At 26.2% G+C, this 24,339-nt stretch overlaps 1 protein-coding gene across 1 annotated transcript in view; it reads left to right on the top strand.

Annotated features, from left to right (window-relative positions):
- Nucleotides 1–13,875, top strand: part of LOC111622026 (anoctamin-8-like) — a 46,438-nt gene extending 32,563 nt beyond the window's left edge. Inside the window, exons 9-16 of the mRNA XM_023364324.1 lie at nucleotides 4,637–4,692; nucleotides 5,221–5,295; nucleotides 5,369–5,596; nucleotides 5,676–5,873; nucleotides 6,611–6,742; nucleotides 6,829–6,939; nucleotides 12,185–12,967; nucleotides 12,999–13,875. Of these exons, the coding sequence (XP_023220092.1) occupies nucleotides 4,637–4,692; nucleotides 5,221–5,295; nucleotides 5,369–5,596; nucleotides 5,676–5,873; nucleotides 6,611–6,742; nucleotides 6,829–6,939; nucleotides 12,185–12,967; nucleotides 12,999–13,778 (2,363 nt within the window). The 3' untranslated portion in view covers nucleotides 13,779–13,875. The remainder of the gene's footprint in view (nucleotides 1–4,636; nucleotides 4,693–5,220; nucleotides 5,296–5,368; nucleotides 5,597–5,675; nucleotides 5,874–6,610; nucleotides 6,743–6,828; nucleotides 6,940–12,184; nucleotides 12,968–12,998) is intronic.
- The last annotated feature ends 10,464 nt before the right edge of the window (nucleotides 13,876–24,339 follow it).

The raw sequence follows: 24,339 nt of genomic DNA, 5'->3' as shown, positions 1-24,339 counted from the left end.
AAGAATAATTATATGTAACTGTAGTCAGTGCAGCAAAAGAGTAGACATTAGTCATCCTGAACTGGAAGGGTCTGTCAGATGAAAGGGATGGAAGGAGACATGGTTAATGAGTGAGTAATGTTAGAATTAAGAGTAAGTAATAAAATTTGTAAAAAAAATAAATAAATAAATAAAACGATAAAGTTATTTATGATAAATATGGTATTAAAATGTTCTAGAAATGTAAAACAAAATAAAATAGCCGAAACAGATCAGATCCGTGTCTTCTTTTATTCCCTTCATCTGACATAGACCCTTCCATCTCAGGCTGACTCATATCAATTTTTTTGTTGTGCTGACTTTAACAAAATACTTATAAAGTTAAAAATTTATTTTAAAAACAAAACATTGCATCATTAATAATCAGTTTCAAACATTTGCGAATATGAATTATTCTAAATTTGTATTTGTTTATTACATTAATCTTTTTTATGCTTATAGAAGAAATAAAATGAAAAAATTGCTTTATTTTGTAGTATCTCTAGAAAAATGTTTTATAACAAGTAAACTAACAAATAAGAGTTTCAGTTTTAGTTTTGTAGAAATTTCACTTTAAATTATTTACAGTTTATTTAATTGAAATAACAAATTTACAAATCCCAATATTTTACCTTTTATTATAACATTATAATAACCAGTTTAGATGAATCATCATGATAAATACATAAAATATGTATTTATTCTAAAAAATCAGGATTCTAAGAAACTTCTCATAATCTTTTCTTAGATTGAAGGGCTTTTTCTATTAATTTTTATGAATTTTATTTTATTTTGTGCTTATTAAAAATTAAAACCAAACTCTGTTTTTATACTTATTAAAAATAGATTTAACTGATGCTTAATTAAAATAATTATATCAACAAATTATTTATTTTTAAAAATTTCATGTTTTAAAAATGAAATGAATTTTAATTATAGATTTATTATTAACTATTTTAATATTTGTTAGTTAATTAGTAATAGTTACTGTTTCATATTACTATCTTCATTTTCACTTGAATATGCAATGAAAAATTTTTTGGAATATTGTAAGCTTGTTAATATTAATCATTACTGGTACATTTTTAGTTTTATTTAGATTGATTTTCATATTGAAAGCAGAACAAATATTTTTTGATAAATTTTCTATCTCAAACCAATATCGTTGTTAGGTATTCTTGTTTTTGCACAATTACTTTAGTTATTTTTTATAATTTTGTTTGAAAATTTTTTATTTTTATCTTTTGATGGTGAATGAAAAAGTGCTTGGAGATATTGTGAAAATAATCATTTATATAACTTCTATATTTTTTTTTAAATCTTAAATTAACTGAAACTACTAAAGATGGAAAATAAATTCTAGGAACATTTTAAATTAATAAACGATTTTGTTGTATAATTTTATCATTTTTTTTTATCATTTTAGTAATATAAATATATTTTTAAAACTTTTAAATTTTAAAATTGAATCTTAATGTTATTGAATTAAAAAAGTAACAAAGATCTTGAAAATGTTTGAGAATTCTTTATTCCATAATTTATACTTTGAATAAAAGTATTTCTTTGTTTGAATTTTAATTTTTAAACTTCAGATTTAAACTAATAAAAATAAATTTGAATAAATATTAGAATTTCTATTTAATATTTACTTGATTTTAAATTTTTCTTCTGATCTGAATAATAATTTTCAACTTATTTCTTCATCCAAAATTGAATTAAAGATTTACAGAATCTCTGCAATAGAATTTTGTTTTAGACAAGATTGATATATGCCATCAATATGCAGAAAAAATAAAAAGAATCTTATATATAATGTTTATTAAACATTCCACTAAGAACAAAAAATTATAAAGTAATTTATAATATGATTATATTATAGAGAAAAAAATTATAAACACAATAAATACTAATATAAGTAAAAGTAATGTTAATGTTAATGAAATATCTGACACTGCCTAGATTTAACAATATTTTCAAAGTCAGAATTATATAACGAAAGAGATAATCTTAAGCATTGATCACTGTTTTCATTACTTAAAGAATTTCTGATTTTAAAATATTCATATTTGAAAATGCAGATTCAGCTAAATATGCAGGGTCAAAACAAGACATTAGCTTTTGTACCACATTTGTCAGTATTGGGTTTTTCTCCTTTGTGTGTTTTCAAATACAATCTTTGGATTTCAGATATAAATAATTTTGAATTTTAATTATTTTCATCTCTAATCTGTATGATTTGCACCAAATATTGTCAAGATTTGAGTTGAACTTTCTTCTATGTTAAGATGTTTTTTCCTGATTATTTCCATACTGTGGACACTAAGAGAGCCTTTTTCCATGTCTATTTTGGATTTTTCCAGGTCCAGAATGAGGTTACTGGGTGGTGAGGATTGGGGTCTGTCGCAGACCATGGATGGACCATTGAATCATGTCAGAATATTTCTCCAAATGTTTAACAATGTGCAAGATATGTTACATTCCCCATATTTTTTAAATTTGCTGTCAACGCTATTATAAGTTGCTAATATCCCTATGTTGCAATTTAAAGCACAAATAATATCAGTTTTTTTTATTTTGCATTATTCCCTATTGGAATTACATACAATAATGTTTTTAGAGACATGTAATGCAGTTAAATGTGAAGATCTCCTTAAAACATGCCATGATCACTTGGTTAGAAACCCAATATATGCAGATTTATTGGTTTTGTGAATGGCAAAAGGTTAGGTTAACCTGCTTATACTCCCACCAAATCTGACTCTTAAGTTGTTATAACTGTAACTTCTCAGCTTCTGGCATTCCAAACACAGAGAATTACTGAATGTTACTTTTTGTGGTAAATACTTTGGTATGCATGCATTTTTTTCCAATAGCATACTTGATACAGTAAAATAAAATTTTGCTTTGTATATTCAGAAACATTAGACTTTGAAATGTTATTTTTTATAGTAAAAACAATGTGTTTAAAAATTTTTATTTAACATTTTATGTTAATTGTAAATGATTGCATAAGTGAAGTGTCTACTTGGGGTGCAGCACAAATTTACACAGAATTTTATTTTATGTGATACCTATGACATATAACCCTTGTATAAAATCAGATCATTCTGTAGTTTTCAATTTATTATTCAGTCAATGTTTGCTTTTTATCAGGAATTAAGAGGGTTAAATAATATACATATTGTACTCCATAATTAAGGAAGATTGTTATTGTATATGTTGAAATTAAAAGATTCAAAGGATCAAATTTTTTCAAATAAATTTATGATTATAATTTTTACTTTATTATTTATTAAGAAAATTATATGTATGTGTAAGTTAAAAAGTAGCATGTAAACTACTTGTTGAAAAGTAAGTAATTTGTTATTTTCATTGCAGATTTTTTAATCTAAATTGGTATATATCATTTATAACTAACCCTCAATTTACATGATAGATTGAATCTGAGAAAGTTTCATATAACACAGAATCATGTAAATCAGGACTAACATTTATAAGGGAAATATTCAGATAAGTATTCATAAACTTCCCATATAAATGTGTCTTTGTTTATACAATTTTATTGTAAACAGAACTTTTACATGATAGATTGATTCCACAAATCAAGTTTAAACATAAATTTTTCATGTAGATTTGATAGAAATAAAATGACAAGTTTATATTAACTCCTTATTAAATTTGATAAATTCTAAGTTATAAATAAACCAGGGGATTTATTAGGTGTGTATGCTAATGAATTTACCTTTGTTATATTGAAAGATACAATACTTTCTTTTTACTATTGCAATTATTCTTAAATAATAACAATAATAATAATCATATATAACTGAAAGAGAACTTTTTATATTCTTGCTGTTTACTAATACTATATTTTAATATAAAATATATTTGATTCTGTAAAATTTTAACAATGAAGTTAATAATAAAATTAATTTCTATATTTTACTATCCTGTTTTATTCAATACTAATCACATTGCTATTTTTTTATAAACTTTGAACACAAAGTTTTTACTGAATTCTTCAGATATACTATCAAGTTTTAAATTTATTAATGATAACTAATCTTGCTTGTCTTACAGAAAATTATAGATTAGAAGAAACTTACCAGAATCATCTGATTATCAAATTAGTTATGGTTGGTACCAGTGATACATAGAAATTCAAATTTTGTGATTATATTACTACATAATTTCTTTTCTTAATGTAAAATTTTAGAATGGATATTTTCAATAACTTCTTTTTATCTGGAAAATTTAAAAAATGCTAGCATGCCACTTTCATTTAGAATATTGTGATTTTTCATATCTATAAGAACACATTAAATATTCAGTTTATAAGTAAAAAAATGATTCATGTTCATTATAGGAAGCAGATTAAAATAATAAATACTAAGAACAATTTAGTTATTCATAATCATTTTTGTTTATAATAATTTTGCTTCCTATAAAAATTGAGCATGATGTTTGCATTATGGCACAAATTATGGCAAATTATATCAAAAGGGTATTGCTGTTTATATCTTATTCTTTTTATTTTTTTGATATTTTCTCATGCCAATCAAGCAGCTTGAACATATTTTTCTCTCTATTTCTTTCTTTTTCTCTTCTATCTCTCCAGAGAACTATAGACTGGAAGAAGAATATGAAAATCATCTCATTATCAAAGTATTATTGGTTAGTATAATTATTTTTCTTTCCACTAAACCCGTGAGTTTAGTAGAAAAAATAATGACTGACATTGCTGCTTCCCATGCATGTTTTTGAATATGGCATGAGTAAGTTGTAAGTTAAAAAAGATATTCTTAACTGCATATGTTTGATATCAATGTATTATCTGGTTATTAAAAAAACTGTGAAAAAAGCATGATAAAATAAATAGTTGTATATTTTCAATTTGTTTATTTGGATTTGAAGGAAGCTTTTATTGTTTAATGCATGATGTATTGATTCTTCCAAGAGGTAAGTTAAACATATTTTGAAGGAAGTAGTAATGTCTTGTTGCTGAATCTCTGGGGTGATAGAAAAGCAATTCTTTGATCATATTGTCTTCCAAATATGCTTGCTTACCTGCTTTTAATATTTTAATTTTATTGTTGTGATGCATTTTGTCTAATGATGTTACTTTTGTACTTTAAATGATCTTTTTCTATAATTGTGAAACAGAATTTATAGTGATACAATAAATATTATGTATTTTTGCAGTTCCAGTTTGTAAATTCTTTCTTGTCTCTCTTCTATATTGCATTTTATCTGCAAGATATGGAAAAATTGAAAGAGGTAATTTTCATGTTAAAGAGAAAATTTGTCTAATAATTTAAACTTTAATATATATATGATATATTTATTACAGCAATTGGCAGCATTATTAATCACTCGGCAAGTAGTCGGAAATATAAAAGAATCAGTGATACCCTTCCTTACAGAATCAGTTAAGTTAGCACATTTAAGAGTAGATACTATCTGTTCTCCTAATGGAGAAACAAGTACAGATCAACAGCAACAAAATGGAGTATATAATTCTAGTGATAAAGAAGAAAGGCAGCTGACACAAGCAGAAATTGAAAGTGCCATGTATAAAGTAGGTAGTTTTGTATTTACAATATTAAAAACATATCCTTCTTTTAATAGTAGTATTAATAAAATAAAAATATTTCTAGTATGAAGGTACTTTCGAAGATTATTTAGAAATGTTTATACAATTTGGCTATGTTATTCTCTTCTCTTCTGCTTTTCCAATGGCTGGAATGTGTGCTCTTATGAATAACATTATTGAAATTAGAAGTGATGCCTTTAAACTATGCATGATATTTCAACGTCCATTTGGCCAACGTGTGGAGAACATAGGAACATGGCAGGTGCTTATTAATTATGTAACTTATACTCCAAATGCAGATAGTCCCTGACTTATGATGAGGTATCCTGGAATGGAACTCCCATTCTGGGACTCCTGTCTTAAGTTGAACATAGAAAGAATGGTAATAATAGGGTATGTTTTCTAAGGTTTTGTATATAATATTGCATATGTTACACATTTTAATTAGTTGTGTTCATATATACAGTAACAGTGATGCTTCTTAGATGTATTGCAATTCAAACTGGTGTTTAATCTTTTAATTAATTATATATACTATTTTATTAACAGAGATTCATGAAAACATGCAAAGATAATCAACTTCAGATACCAAAATTCATACTAGAGAGTATCGCAGTTTTCATGTGAAATTAATTTTACTTATTTATTATTAATTTACTTTAATCATATAAAGTTGAAATTAGAATGATATTCCCAAAACAAGTAGTTTTGCAGAAAGTTAGTTTTGGTTTTGTTTTTTTGAGCACTAATGATGCCATTTCAAGTTATAATTAAATATGAATAAACCTACTAGTTATTAATATATAAAGCATGTTTAATGTTCATTACAATATTATATTTAACTACATTTAATTGTTATGCCATTAATGAGTGAAAAAGAGTGTTTGGACTCAAAATAGTTTTTAAATATGTTAGTTACAACTGTCATAAGTCTGGGACTGAGTGTAACTTACATAAATATATTTAATTTGTAATTAGAAAATTTATTAAAATATCTAGGATGCCATGGAATTTATGGGTGTAATTGCTGTTATTGTGAACTGTGCACTTATAGGAATGTCTGGTCAGATCCAGAGAATGTTCCCAAGTTTGTCTTCAAGTGGAACAATTTTACTTATAATAGTGCTTGAAGTAATGTTTTTATTTTATTATTTGTTTAAACCTTTATTCAATATATGATTCTGTATAAAATGTCTCATTTTATAATTCTTTTATAGCATGTAATTCTGTTTCTTAAATTTGGAATTGCATATGCTATTCCTGATGTACCACAATGGGTAGCTACAGAAATGGCTAAAATAGAATTCCATCGACGAGAAGCAGCTAAGGTAAACTTTCAATATATATAAACATAAACTTTCAAATAATTTTTTATCATTCTGCTGATGTTTTTATCATAATAATTTACCTATTATGTAGATTTACAAATAAATTATTATTATTACAGACAAGTACAGTTAAATGTATCAGGTGCTGTACATATTACTCTTATTTTTTTTAATTATCTTTGCCATTCATTTTTACTTTTTCAGCTCTGTTATATGTAACAGAGGGAAAGTATTGCAATCAGGCAAAAAAGTTATCCCCCCAAGATTTTTACATTTTTGGACTCAGATCTTGAAACATCGAGAAATGCAATAAAATTGTATGGATTTCTGTATGTGTGGGGAGCACAATTTTGTTCACTCACTTTGAAGCTTAATAATTTGCGTGATTTTTGTCAAAAATTTTTGAAATTTTGCAGGTAGGTTTGTGTATTAGGGAATCTACGCTATTAAATTTTTGTAGTTATCTCCCTAACCCCCTCACTCTTTGGATAAAAACTGTGTGTCAAATGGTGTCAGACTTAATTAATGAACATTTTATTCATTATTAGCATTTTGGATTTTTTTTACAAAATTCATCCCTACCCTCAAAATTAAGTTTTTGACCATTCTATAATAATTAAAAATATAAAAAGTTTTTAAAATATCATAACAGATGGTGCTACATGCAGTTTTAAATGTTGATGGGAAGTTAAGCAACTTGTTGCTGGATTTTTGTTTTAGGCTGTCAAATAGTAGTGTAAGGACATGGATTCAAGAATAAAAGTTTAATTACTACATATTTTTTTAAAAATAATTTTAAGTACAAAAAGTTTGTTTAACAATTGCACTTGAAATTGTTTTTGTTTCAGAATAAATATTTGTTATTAGTAGAAATAGAATAATTTTCTTCATGTGACAGTTATTAGTGCCTTTACTGTATCTTGTGTATTAACTTTTCAATGTTTCATGTCTGTGACATTTTCTCAGCTCCAAAAATTAACATGCTCTTCCTTATATATATTCACATTTTTCTCACTTTTACTATACAATGGTGATGTTTTTAATAAATGCTAAATGAATAATTAATGGCTGCGTTCAGCAGACTTAACAGTTGTAACTGAGCAAATTGGTAGCTGTTATGTAGCAACCTGGATCTGCTGAACAATAAGTGATGTTGCATTGGAACAAAAAGCCTCATTGGTCAGTTTCAGGTAGCAATAGGTAGCATAAATGAAAGACGCTACCAAATGTGACATCCAAACATGCTTTAAAAGAGCACTACTGTAGAGGGTGTTCAGCAGAAAAATACTCAACAGCTCCAGAACTGTTGAGTCTGCTGAACACAGCCCATGTTATTAATTGCTTAACAAAAGAACTGACATGCACTTCTGCCATCTAGTATCAAAAACTTGAAATAAACATTAGTAAAAATTTTAATACTGTATCACTAATCCCATAGCATATATTCAACTCAAAAAACTTGTTTAACAAATTTGGCATTTTATCTTGTGCTAAAAATATAATGTAAACATTGGTTTTTCTTGATTTTCTAGATTACTTTTAGTAATTTTATTCCTTCAATATAGGATTTATCTTCTAAAAATAGTTTTTAAGTTTTTTCCATATGTGATGGTATTTTACTATATTAAGGTTATATTTATTGTTTTCATTTTATTTTTACCTTAGAAGTACAGTAGAGCATCGATTATCTGAATACTGATCAACCAAAACATTGGTTAACCGAAAGCGATCCAGTTGGCAAATTCAAATTTCCTCTAGTGCTGTGGTGCTGGAATATTTGGCTATGTCTGGGTTACTCCAATATTATTTTAGTTGGTGTGCGTGTTTTAGCTGGCAGAACTAGCACGACCATATTGTATCATTAAAAATTATTTCTTTATTTTGCACAAACAAAAGAAATATATTGAAAAATATAAAAACAAAAAAAAATCATATTTCAGAAGTTAATCTAGTATCAAAAACATTCCGATTCAGCACAACACACATTGAGAGGGTACTTAAGGACATGCCAGTATTTGAATGAAGCTTTTTTCCCCAATCACGGTGTGTTTTGCTTCAGCTCGTCAGAGAATATAGCCCAAGCGGCTGACATCTCCAGATAAACCCAAGAAAAAGAAAGAGTTTTGCTTGTTTTGTGTGGTGTTTTCCTGAGGACAATCCTCAGGAACTCAGGTGTTGGGACATGTGTCATGCTGAATTGGAATGATTTTGATACTAGATTAACTTCTGAAATATAATATTTTTTTGTTTTTATATTTTTCAATATATTTATTTTGTTTGTGCAAAATAAATAAATAATTTTTAACAATACAATAGCCACGATTATTATTTTTTTTAAATTTTCGTTAGGCTTAACATTGATGAAAATTCAATGCAAAGCAGCATGCAACAGAGAAAAATTTCAACATGGGATAGGTTAATATATTTTTTCATACATGATCAGTTATCCAAACAACCCCAGTCCCAAATTGTTTCAGATAATTGATGCTCTATTGTAATTAATAAACAGAAATAAAACCTAATTTTTTTTGAATTTGGATTGTTTACAAAATCATAAATTGGACAGAACATATTCTAAAGTTTAATTTTTAAGAATAAGATAATTTTGTAAGATGGGTTCCTTAATAAATCGTCATCTTCATAAATTAATATATAAACTGAAGGATAAGTTATTTCTCTGTAACAAATTTTGAACAAATTTTTCTAATTTTTATGATTTATTCACGATAAAAAGTGAAGCTCTTCTCTTTATAATATTGCCAACATAGTTTGATATTTTCTGAAAGAATCTGATGGGCATCTTGATGGCTTCTTTGTGATTACATTTACATGTAGATTTTACTGTCTGTCTGAATCCTTTTTCTGGCTAGCAATAAATTTGGACTGTGTTTACGTTGTTTTTCACATAACTGAAGTAGTCCTCAGGTGGGATGAACTCATAACTCCTGTTTTTTATATTTGATGGAATTACTCTACTCCCTGGTATTCTCGACGTATCTCAGGTCACAACTTAATTAATTAATTAATTAATTAATGACCTTGACCTGTGGATCCGCGATATCTCGTTTCAGCATCAGAATGTTTTTGAAACTAGATGTTGCTAGTCGTTATAAATTTTATATTAAAACTAACTTCCAAAATATAATTTTTTTTGCTTTTACTTTTATTAATATATCTATTTTGTTTGTACAAAATAAAAAAATAATTTTGGACGATATGATTATTTTTTCAAAAATGTGTAAGTTTTGTTAGGCTTAACATCAACAAAAATTCAACATGGCACGACACACAACAGAGAAAATTTTCATACATGATCATTTTGAATATTTTTTCATACATGATCAGTTATCCACTATGCAATATAAACATATGAAGTGTTATGGCATGTTTTGCAACACTTCTGTACTGTTGTTGAAGAATCCTAATGAGCCACAGTATCCTGGTTGAAAACCACTGAGTTAATGCTTTGGGGATCCAGGATTGAATCTGGGTGAGCAATTTTCTAGGAATCAATCATGGGCCACCTTGCCCAGATATGTCTGATTCCATTCCTCACCTTTTGGCCACCCCCATTTTGAGCCCAGTCAAACCAATGATGAATATGATTAAAAAGGGCTCTTGGTACTCACAGATCGAAAAGAGTCAAAAATGAAATGAGATAAAGTAGAATTAATCAATCATTTTGCATAAATAAATCACATTGCTTAAAATAAAAAGAGACTAGCCATCACCTATCATAAATTTTATACAAGAATTCAGTCTTGAAATGTAATTCTTACAAGCAAAAATATTTCATGCATAAAAATATAAAAATTAGAAGAAACAATAAACATCTTCACATTACATTCTTTTTACACATTCCAAAAATTCAACTGTCTTTTTGGTGAAATTGATCTTTTATCAGAGGCTACTCATCCATCTCAATATGCAAAACATGTTAAAAAAATTCCAAGGTGATGGCACAATCATCCGGGGACATAATGTGAAGACGTTTATTGTTTGTTCTAATTTTTATATTTATATATATTAGATGTCCAAATTTCAAGAAAAATGTGGACATAATTTATGGACAGCCCCTTTAATACTGAATTTCATTGTGTACAGTAATACCCCGAACTTACGCGATAGGTGGGATCGAGCAATAACCGTGTAAGTCGAATTCGCATAAGTCTGGGTATAATTTTGCAATTTGTGTAAAATCTAAGTAGGATGTATGTAAGCTAATAAATGTTCTCGTTAATCTTATCTCGTCTTTTGATTCGTTCACGGTTACAAGAAATCACCACATAGAGTCTCTCAAGTCTCCATAGATATAACAAACACAGAAATAAATAACGCAAAATAAATTGTAGCTATGTGTCGATTCTGCGTGACATGTCCGAACATGTAAGCTGAACAATAGTATGGGGGGAGTGAGTAATCAAGAGCTGCGTGACGCTCAAACAAAAGACAAATCGACGAGATTTGAAAATCACGTAACTCCGGGTTTGCGTAATTCAAGGTATTACTGTATTTAAAATTAATAAATTTTTTAATGTAGTAACATAATATAAATCTAGAAGAAAATGATATATAGTATCAAAATCAATATCACTTATTTACAAAGAATGACATGTAAAATAAATATTAAAATGGAAATTGATAATCTAATTATGTAAAATAGAAAAAAAAGTTTTTTATTTTATGATAAAAACTTTTATACTATTAAATTTTGTGAAAATATATTTAGTTAATTTAAATGTAATTTATTACATATAATGATAAACAAAATGAAAGCAATAGATATTTTTCTATGTACAAATAAAAAAATTGATAATTTAATTTATAATATTTTAAAAACAGATTTATTTTTGAATATTTTCAGGATATACTTACTTAAAAATAAATTTTGTTTAGTAATTAAATGATATATATAAGTAATACAGTCGACCCTCCCCTATAACACTGTTGATAATTCTGTTTTATATGAATTCCATGTTGTATGAGTCACTTAAATTTTACAAATACTTGAGCCACTATTTATAAAATCAATAAATTATTTGTATTTGTAAAATCAAGTATTTGTAAAATCTATTGATTTTACAAATACTTGAGCCGGTCACAGCCCAGCACACGTATTTGTAAAATCTAAGTGACTCATACAACATGGAATTCATATAAAACGGAATTATCAACAGTGTTATAGGGGGGTCGACTGTAAATGATAAGTAAAAATAACATTTTTTTTTTTAATATTTCATTTTAGCAAATGCAGTGCAGTAAATTAACTACAAAACAAAATAGGAGTTCTAGTACATCAATTGTTCAAAATGATGCAAGTGTTCAAACAGAAGCTTGTCTTACCACAACTAAAGGAGTGACATTCAGTAATGAATGTGTTGAGGTAAGTGATTCTGATGCATGTTGTGGAAGAACTCCATCTTCAAAAAGTAGCGGGACATTTTCCAATAATGAAGGCCAGCACATAAGTGATAATAATCAGCCAGTTAGTGATGTTCGAAAGTCGCTACTTGAACAAAATTCAAGAACATCCGGAAATATTACTACAGGGTGCCTTCCTCATAAATTTTCATCTAAAGGATATGATTCAGAAACAAGAAATACAAAATTAGATATCACATCTTTGAGAATAACTGAAAATAATGCAGATTTAGATGATTTGAGTATAAGTTTTGAAGTCCCGTATTCGTCTGTTGTTAAAGAAGAAAAAGTTGTTCATAGAAAATGTAGTTTACCACATTTAAAAGTTTTAAAGAAATCTTTATCTCAGGAATCTAATTCTCTGCCATCCTCAGCTCCTCCAGTATCAGAATTCAAACAGGCAATGAATGCCATGGCTAAATTTTTCCCAGTTATGTCATTGAAAAGAAAGAAAAAACCATTGTTACGAACTTTATCACTCCATGTATCGCAAACAAAAGAAAATAGCAAAACTAATGAACATTCTTCAACAACAACACCCCTTGATGTTTCTTCTCCTAAAAGTGATCAGATGTTTGTTTTTCCTGATGTTCAGAGTAAAAAAACATCATAATAATAAATTTTTCATAAAAAATNAGTGCAGTAAATTAACTACAAAACAAAATAGGAGTTCTAGTACATCAATTGTTCAAAATGATGCAAGTGTTCAAACAGAAGCTTGTCTTACCACAACTAAAGGAGTGACATTCAGTAATGAATGTGTTGAGGTAAGTGATTCTGATGCATGTTGTGGAAGAACTCCATCTTCAAAAAGTAGCGGGACATTTTCCAATAATGAAGGCCAGCACATAAGTGATAATAATCAGCCAGTTAGTGATGTTCGAAAGTCGCTACTTGAACAAAATTCAAGAACATCCGGAAATATTACTACAGGGTGCCTTCCTCATAAATTTTCATCTAAAGGATATGATTCAGAAACAAGAAATACAAAATTAGATATCACATCTTTGAGAATAACTGAAAATAATGCAGATTTAGATGATTTGAGTATAAGTTTTGAAGTCCCGTATTCGTCTGTTGTTAAAGAAGAAAAAGTTGTTCATAGAAAATGTAGTTTACCACATTTAAAAGTTTTAAAGAAATCTTTATCTCAGGAATCTAATTCTCTGCCATCCTCAGCTCCTCCAGTATCAGAATTCAAACAGGCAATGAATGCCATGGCTAAATTTTTCCCAGTTATGTCATTGAAAAGAAAGAAAAAACCATTGTTACGAACTTTATCACTCCATGTATCGCAAACAAAAGAAAATAGCAAAACTAATGAACATTCTTCAACAACAACACCCCTTGATGTTTCTTCTCCTAAAAGTGATCAGATGTTTGTTTTTCCTGATGTTCAGAGTAAAAAAACATCATAATAATAAATTTTTCATAAAAAATTATTTATTAGAACATTTATAATTTATATTTTTACAAACTAAAACTCACAAAATATTTTTAAAACTTAATTTAAAAGACAAGAAAAAGATTTTAATGTTAAAACTTATAATCCAAATTTTATTTTAATTTTTTTATATTTAATATTATTGCTTTTTAAGAATTTCACACTTTTATTTCTTTTGCAGTAGAAGAATGGTTTTATTCTATTTTCCTGAAGAATTATTATTGAGTTCTACCTATGAAACAATTATTTCTTGACTCTAAACATATACGTTTTTAATTTAATTGCAATAGCTGAAATTTAATAATAATAATTTCATAAAATTTTATGACAAATTTAATTTATTTAAATTAAGTTTGCTTTTTATTTATTTTATTAAAAAAAGAACAAAAGAAAACTTGTTAAAATGAAACAAATCTATGAGATTTGTATATATTTGTTATTATCCAAAACAAGAAAACTATGAGGAGAAAAATACATAACAAAATATATTGTATTTACTCAATTATGAGGTAATTTTTCCTAAAATCAGTGCTTTAAAAGACATTCACTGCCTTTAAACTCCAAGCTTTGGTTATGAAGATTACAATAAAGATGCACAGTTTAGTTCTATTTAATAGAAATATTAATTATAAGTAAAATTGCTATAAATTAAATACATTTATATTTCAAAACTACTTTTTACAACAATTAGTAATTATTTCAGATTTATGTTAGGTATAAATGTTAGTTTTACATATTCTCATTTGAGCACTGCAGGCTAATTACACAAAGACAAGTTTGGAATTAAAGAAGGTTGAAGATTATCATATCTCTGCCGTTTATTATGTAGATACAGTAGAGTCTCGAAAACTCGGCAGTCCGGATAACTCGGCCACACCCTGGCAGGGCAAAAAAAATCTTTAGTTAATTAATTTTCATTGTAGACAGCTTTAGGCCTCATAAAGTATTTTTCTGAGGTCTGTCTTATCAGGTAAATTACTGTACACAGTGTATTCATTAATTTTCATTTTTATGTAGTAAAGGCTCTATGCCTTCATAAAGGACGTACTTTTCGTTTGTTTAAGGGTATTTGGGCAGTTTATTCTCTGTTGTATTCTCAAGTAAACAATACATACAAGTACAGTACAGTATTTTCTGAGGAAACACTCGTACTTATTTTTTTTAACCCCATTCCTAATAACCCAGCATTTTCTCAAACTCGGCCACCCTTCAGTCCACATTAGGCCAAGTTTTCGAGACTCTACTGTATTTAGATATTTGTCTTGTTTATAATTTAACCTCAAAACTATTTATTTGTATTTGTGCCATACAACTTTTAATTTAAGCTGTGTGGCATGGTTGTTATAATAGAAAATATAAAGTTCTTTAAAAATTAAAAAGTACAGTAAAACCCCAATTATCTGAGCCTCAATTAACCAAGGTTATCCAAAGCAAACCTGCAAGAAAATATGCTACTTTTCTTATACTGTAATTCATAAAAGAAAGTTTAAAACATAACTTGTATTACAAACTTATTTGTTTCTTAATTTCAATATGAAACAAACCATTCATATTAACCTTTCAGCAGTGGGTTAGTAAGGTATGGTGCTATCCCTATGTAGTGGAGAATAAATGTGGGAAATTTTTTAAGTATTTTCCCATGTGTTTTTTTCTCATTACCGTTTCGGAAAAAGATTTTGTAAACAGTTATATCTAGTAAAGAAAAGTCTTTTTTTTATTGTTACATAATTCCTTTTTTATGTGAATTTTTTTTGCAGTAGTTTTTGGCAATATATCCGTTGTTCACCAGTGCCATACGATTGCCCTTGATGGATTGATGGATATCCATTGGTCACTGCTGAGTGATTAAAATCTATCTACAATAATACTGCTTTTTTTTATTCAAAACTATTGTATGTACAGGTACAGTACTGTACAGTACATACAATAATCTGTATAATAAATGATGTAAAAATTGTTCTTATATATGATTAAATTCATTAAGGTATAAAAAGAGGCTTAAAAGAGATATCCATTATAAATCTTTTATATTTGTAATTTTTAATCCAAAAAGGTTATAGCCTTATGTTTTATCAGAGTTTTCAATTATCCAAGACATAAACACTCCACATTACCTGAGATAATCAAGGTTCTACTGTACATACTAGCTTCATTAAAATGATTTTGAGATATTTCTTTTATACTAAATTAGTAGGAAATAAAATTTGAATAATAAATTTTTAATATATATAATGTTAATCGTGATTAATTTTTTTATATAGTAATGTGACATTTCATGTTGTGTACAAACTGTTTATGCTTAGAGACCTGGATAATTAGAATGTAATAAGTAGTTTAGATAATGGTCTCATTATAATTGCAATGACTTTTTTTTTTATTTGAATAGTTAAAGGATTGAAGAGCCCAATTAATATTTATGTTAAACTATACAATTGCAAAACTAACCTGTAAGATTTTATTACATATACTTTCAAAATTACTTAATGATTAGTTATTGAAGATAGTTTTATTAATTATTTTTAATCAAATTTATAAAATTAAGACATGATATAAAAGAAGTTATCAAAAGATGAATTAAATTATATAATAATTTGAAATAGCATTTATAAAAATATATATAAATCATATGATTTAGAAAAATATATTTTATGAGTTAGCAGTATCATAATATAAACTTTTTAATGTTGATTAAACTTTCTGAAATCTTTAAAATCCTAAAATTTGAAACATCAAGATTGTTTCATTTAGATATATTATGATTAGACTACCTTAGAAGTTTAATCAGCTATTTAAAAGTTAATGATTCTAATTACTGATATAAATTAAACATCAAACCTTTTTACATTGTTAATTGGAAGGAAATATCCTTTTTATTCCAATAAAAGACATTAAAAATAATAAGCTTTACTGAACAAATATTTTACAATTATAATTTTAAAAAATTTTGTAAGAAAAATAGTTTTGAAATATAAATTTACAAGAAAATATATGTAAATTATAATCATCTATTAAAATCCTTATCCACAGGTTTTTATTATATCTAAAATTGTTTTTAGATTTAGCCTATTCTAAACAGAAATTGCCTTATATTTGAATAAATACAATAATCTTAAATGTTTTGATATTTACACAAATTCACTTTTACTGTTAGACATTTAATCGTCTATGTTGCCATTGTTTGTTAATCAAACAAATATTTATCCATACATCACTGCATCTTAACAAAATTATCATCACTATTACATCTTATCTATATATTCAGTTTTATTTGTTTAATCTTTTGATTAACAGAAACTAAATTATTCTCAATANGAACCCCTTCTGGGCTCGAAAACGTCTGAGGTGTGGTGAGTAGTGAGTTTTTGTATGTAAGCTATCTCTGTGCCAAATTTTATTAAAATCTGTTTAGCGGTTTAGACGTGAAAAGGTAACAGACAGAATTGCCTTCAAATTTATAATATCAGTATGGATTAATATGGATTTCTGCTATAAGAGGTATGCGAGTTTTAGCTCTTTCTTGAAGTGGTACATAGGAAAAACTAATTGGGAACCACTGGTTTATATTATTTAATCCTTATGTTGCATGCTTTTTTCTGGTGTATTCTTCCTAATTTACAAAATTTAAAGATAATAATAATAGTATAATGTTAAATATTAATATTGAAATAAAGTTAATCTGTTACCTTTACTTATAACTGTAAATATTGCAGTTTATGTAAATGGTATATTAGTGTTTTGATGCATTTACCATCAACAGATAAAATTTTTAATCACATTAAAGTACAGTTAAATCCTTCTCTATTGCCAAATTAAATGTATTATGAGATAAAATATAATTGTGTAAAATGAATTGCAAATCTAATTTTCTTTGTTAATGTTGATTATTTTGATTCCATTCTTGAAATATTTAATATTTTTAATGACTTTTTATTAAATTTTGTATTGTGTATATTAAAGAAATGTAATTCAAATTTTTTTGTAGTTTTAACAAATTAGAAAGGTGTTACTTTAATTTTAAAAAATTATTTTTGTATACTTTATATATTTGATGATATCTTAATTTCTGTATTATATATAAGTAAAGATAGGAAAGTTTGTTGTGATTTATATGTTGTAAAGGCAAAAAAATTACAAAACAATTCTTCAAACATTTTATTTTAATTTTTAATATGTACTAATCAAGAATTTTGTTTGGCAATAGAGAAGAGTTTTGAAAACAAAGATTTTAAAGATTAGGCTGGGATGGCTGAGATGATTAAGGCATTAGCCTATTGCTTTGGGGACTCAGGATTGCACCCAGGTTATGAAAAATCATGGGTCTGATCCAGATATGTTGGGCCCCATCCCTCATTAACCATTCACCCCAGTATGGGCCTGGTTGAACACATGACGAGTATGAAAAAAGGGCTTCTTAGTGTCCACAGCAGAGCCAAAAATGGGGTAAAAATGTTTGCATTTATATTAACTGGTAAAATTTTTAATATCATANTGTAAAATGAATTGCAAATCTAATTTTCTTTGTTAATGTTGATTATTTTGATTCCATTCTTGAAATATTTAATATTTTTAATGACTTTTTATTAAATTTTATCAAAATTAATCTAGATCTTCTCAAAAAATTAAAATGAATTGTTGCTTTTAAAAAATATTTATCAGAAATAAGAACATAACTCATGATTAAATTAAATTTTATCATATATTCAAATTCCAATAATCATCAGGTTCTAAGTAATTTTATGCTCTGTTAATATTTTGTATAATTTTGTATATAGAAAATTTCCTTGTTGAATTGTAAATGGTTTAATAATTGGGACCATCCTAAACTTTTTCCAGTAAGCTCTTCACTATTTGTTTTAATTTTTCAATTGAATGTAACAAATCAAAAGTTTTAACCATACTAAAACATATGTGATTATTAAGATGAGGGGGCACAAAAATTATTTTAATAAACTAGAGTAAAATTTTTAATTATGTAGGAATTAAAAGTTTCATTACACAAGGAATTACTGAACCAATATTTAATTTTCCATTGCAGATAGATCAGAAATAATCTTTGCATCCATATTTTCAGTTTTGCAAATATTTACAGAAACGTGAAACTTTTAGAAATTCACAAAAGTTGTTGTCAGACTTGCAGAAAAAAAATTGTAAATATAAGTAATTATTCAAAACTTTAGATAAACTTGCCATTTTTCCAATAACATATCTTAAGTTTAAAAAGTAAGCAATAATATATAAAAGTATAATTAATAAAATTATATTTATCAGTTTTCTAAATGTAAAACTCAAATTCTATATCATTATAAATAGTGAAATATATGAATTGCACATTTTTTAATGAAAAGGATATATTTTAAAATAATAATGAACAAAAATAAGGTACAACTTTTATATAAGATAATGTTTGTTTATTGAATAACTAATATCTTATACAAAAATGAAATTTGCTTTTATCTGTAAATATACATCTTAAATATTACATACAAATTAAGCATGCACCATACAAAAGCATTGTTGTTCAACATTGCTATTATATTGCATGTACTTTATTTGTAAACTAACTGCCAAAGTATTTTTTATTAATTAAAAAATTAGAGTTACTGCTAGTGTAATTTGAAAAAAAAAGGAAAAGGTTTTATAAATTTTTTGTTTTCAAGAATTGTTTCTGTAAAATTAATTTTAAAACATATAAAATGATAAATATCAAATTGTTATGGGTGACTGGGCAGTAATTTTCACAATCTGCTGGCTTAATGCTGGTTAAAAATGAACTGTTATCATAGTGATTGTTTTTCTTAAAATACAAAGTAATTCATATCCATCTGTTGTTTCCCTTATGATTAACCTTATTATATTCACTGAATAATTTAGTTTTAATAATTGGCAAGCATAATAACTCAAAATATTGACTTAGAAAACAAAATAATTGCAGTTTTGCAATTATAAAATACAGTGGTACCTCAGGATACGAAATTAATCCGTTCTGACACTGAGATCGTATCATGAAAATGTCGTAAGGTGAATCATTTTTCCCTATACGATTACATGTAAAACCAAATAATTCGTTCCAACACGAAAAACACACTAAAATTAAAGCTAAGTAATACATTAAAAAAAAAACTTTAGTAAGGAAAACACTGAAAAATGCATTTTGTAGTTGTAAATGTATAAATAATCGTAATAGAATAATAATTGATTTGAAAAAATGTAGTTTTATTTGCACTTTACCTTTGAGGATAGAGGACGGTGGAGGTGTAAATTGGTGGCGGAAGAGAGGGAGAAGGGAAATGATACTAAAACTTAACTTACATAACATAATGTAACAATAACTTAAAAATAACTTAGAAAAGATTTTAAAAAATTAGTGTTGTTTTATTTTTTATTTTTTTTTTTTAATTTTTATCCACTGCTTGTTGCTTTCTTTCCTTCATTTCTATCAGCACTTTCACTGGATAGAGGTCGCTTGGTAAAATATCTATCCAAAGAGGTTTGGCTTTGCCTACTTTTTAAAATGTTTCTAAAATGACTTAGGCAAATGTCATTACTCCCAGNATTTTATACAAATTAAAATACAAATAATTATATTATATATAATGTAACTTGAAATATCATGGAAATTATGAATTATTAGTGACTCATACTATTTTAAAAGAATTGGAATTGTTCATTTGTTAAAATTGAAGCTAGTTCTGAGAATTGAGTTTGGATTCCAAATTTTGTATATAAATTGTATATTGGAGAATATTTATAAAGTGATGTTTTCAATTACTCTGAGTTATTTATAATACATATAAAACAGATCCATTTTTTAAAAAATTATTATTTATAAAAATAGAGAAGTTTTATTATTATAATATATAGACTTAGATATTGAAGTTTTTATTTTTGGGAGTGATCTCATATTCACTCTGTTATTAATGACAAGTGTATAACTACATTTATTTCCATTTATTCATTTTTTTAAAAAATTAACTTTTTGTGTGTCATGTGAATACAAAGTTATATTATGCCATAGAATATATATTAAAAAGAAATTTATTCACATTGATAAACCTCTCAAAATGTACAGTACATAAATATTCATTCTTACATTTTAAAATAGATTGAAATTAAAAGTAATGTTTTCTTTTTAATAATTTTGTTAAGATTGTTAATATTAATTAAAAATTTGAAAACGAGTTTATATTAATTCTCTAAGTTTATTTTATTGTGTGTAAAATTACTGATATTAAATTCAGTGCAATGTATAATTTCTTTATTGGGGAAATGTAAATTATAAGTCTAATTAACAGACTTGTTAATTTAATATTTTCTTAATCTATATAGAACCCCAATTATCAGATAAAAAATTGATTATTGATTTAATTCTATTCAAGTGTATTGTAAAATATATACACCACTAATATCCAATAGAACTATTTTAAACAGGTCGCTGCACTACCACCGAATTTTTCTTTGCTTGTTCTGTGACAAAACTGAATTTTGGTCTTTTAAATTGAAGTACCTAAATAAGGGGGGCCGAAATTTTCCTCCGCCCCAGGTGGCTGACATCCACGGTACGCCGCTGATTTATTTTTAATAGTATTGGTATATCATGAGATAAGAACCAGAGGGTTCTATCTATATTTGTTTCACTTTTTTTGTGTTTTTTTTTTTTACTTTAATCTGTTGTTTAGATAACTTTGTGTTTAACAGAAAGATGATTTTTTTTCATTTTAAGAGCAGTAGAGACATGAAAATTTGATTCTATCTGCAAAAGATGGCAAAATTTCAAACTTCAAATTTCTTTTGCTGTAAAATTGTCTCTAAGTCAGATATATTAAGGTGAGAACCAAAGGGTTTTATCATTAATATAAGTTACTATATTTATTAACATAACATAATTATATCTTAGGCTTTCACAGAATTAACTTGAGAAAGAGAACTCTTTACATTTAAGAAAAGCACATTTGAAATAAACATTAGTGTTGAATAGTCCTTGCAATCACTCTGAAATAAATATGTTGACTTGCAATGTTTTTTTCAAATACAATTATGTATTGCAATGCTTATAAACATACATGATATTCATCATAGTTTTTTGTCTATGCATGCCAAAAATTCATAATTGCTCAGTTACCCAAGAATCATTTCAGATTCAAGTTTACTATATATATATATCCTTCAATTAAGGAACCAAAATATTTTTAAAAATTTATGTTATTTGGTATTTTATCTAATGTTTAAGATAATATCTTATTTCAACAATAAAAATGTCTTTATAATAATAATAGAGAAAAATATTCCAATTTAAGTAAAATTGCTTTTATTGAACTTACAATCATAGTTAGAAATTGTGTAACTCTTCACTATTCTATGCAAGTTTCAAAATGACACATATCATCACACAGATATCAGAATTTGTGATAATTATTATAAAATAAATAATAAATAAAATAGAATTCAAAATTTTAAGTGATTAACATGTAATGATTACAATCGTAGAATGCAAGCATACAATTCTAATGTTAAATTACTAATAACAATTCATCAAATAATAATATTTTTATGTCCTGTAATTTGGAAAATATTAAAATTATTATTTTTAGATGTCTGTAATCTTCAAATTTTTAAACATTTATTTATGAAGTATTTGCAAAGCAATTTCTTTTATTGATGCCAAATAAAACTAAAAGATTGATGATGATTTGATGATAATGAATAAAAAAAAATTCTGTACACACATTTTTTAATTAGGGAAATCAAAATACAGTATATTATCAGAAATATTGGATGAACTTACTATGAAGTATTTAGAATAATGGCTTTCAAAATAGTTTTAAAATTTCAGCAAAAAACAGTACAAGTTAAATATAAATACACACAAATAATATAGACAGACAGTAAGACAGTTCAAATTTAGATGTTAACTTGCACTTTACTTGTGAACATAGTCCTAACATAATAGCAAACATCTCAATATAGTCATTATAAAATAATATTTTAGTATAAACTTTAAAAATAACAATAAATATTACAATTAAAGTTATTTTAATTTAGGCATTTATTTGCTATTGCTTTACTGCTACATTAGAACTATGCATTTTAGCAGGTCCCGTGATAAAATGGACATTTTCCACTAACAGACCTTATCCAATGTAGTCTGCTATATTGAAGACTGATATATTGTATATATATACATATTTTTAAATATAACTTTACATCACAAAAAAAAACTTTCTAAAATTACTATATTTTTTAAATTTTTTAAAAATAATAAACAATGAAGAAGTTTAAAATATATATTAAAAAATATTTCAATTTAAAATTTATTATTCCAAATTTTACAATATATTTTAAGTTTTTGAACAGTGATAGTTATAGAATTTCACAAAAAATAAGTTATGAAAATCATTGTTTTAAATACTTTAGTATAAGAGCTTTATTTATATTGTTTATATTACAATATCAACTATTTTCTGGTTGCTAATAAACATTTATTTCTCAAATATTTTATATCTATTAGAATATTATATTTTTTGATAAAAAAAAAATAAAATCTAAACTATAAAAGCTTTTATAAGTCCAGCAAAGTCAACATTAATAAGACTTATAAAAGTTTTTATTGTTTGTTAGTAGACTATATTATTATACAGTAAGACCTGCTTAACACTGATTCAATATAACACAGTCTGCTCAAAGCTTAAAAAAAGAGCTCAAAATTTAAGCTGATTCAAATTATCATGGCATTTCATGGATTCGTACATAATACAATTATCCCCAAGAATGAACCAATCAGCAAAAGGTGGCAATTTGTCATAGTGCTGTATTTTCCTTAAATCTATGTTTGTTTAGTGCAATTTTGGAAAAAATATAACATCATGGATGCCATAGGCAATATCGACTTTGCTTGGAAGAATTAACTGACAAATGCATGAACGAAGTATTGAAGAAGATATGGCTGGAGGTATCCAAGAATTCTCAGTGAGAAGAGCCTATTGTTGTATCATTAGATTGACAAATTGTCAACCTAATCGATACAGCAGGACTTGGAAATGTAGACGAGCAGGATATTGAGGAGTTACTGCAGGTTTCTCATGAGAACCTTACCAATGACGGCCTTCAAGGAATTTGTGTAGAACTGGAAAATAGTGATTCTGAAAATGAAGAACCCAAAGAATTTCTCTACAGATTTCCTTAGTAAAAGTTTGGTAATGATAACCAAAATCATTGATCAAACTGTAGTGAATGATCCAGACTTTGAAAGGAGTGCAAAAGCAACATGAGGCATTTTGGATGTGATATCTTGCTACCGACATTTGCTTAAGGAAAAAAAAAAGCCACAAATGAAATTACATTATTTTATTGCAAAAAACAAGAACTTCAGAAGAGCCAGGACCTTCATCACAAAAAGTAAACTTTACATTTCTGTGTGCATGTGTGTGTGTTATTTAACATATATTATTATGCAAATTAATATAAAAATAAATTAAAATTAAAGTAAAATCTGTTTATTTTTGGTTGAGTGTTTTCCTTTCCCTATTTACTCTGTGTAA

The sequence above is a fragment of the Centruroides sculpturatus genome, unplaced genomic scaffold, assembly GCF_000671375.1.
Source record: "Centruroides sculpturatus isolate CEXI.00-Female unplaced genomic scaffold, Cexi_2.0 scaffold225, whole genome shotgun sequence".
In the NCBI taxonomy this organism is placed as follows: Eukaryota; Metazoa; Arthropoda; class Arachnida; order Scorpiones; family Buthidae; genus Centruroides; species Centruroides sculpturatus.
Note: the sequence above shows the minus strand (reverse complement) of the source record. Positions and strands in the feature narration are given on the sequence as shown.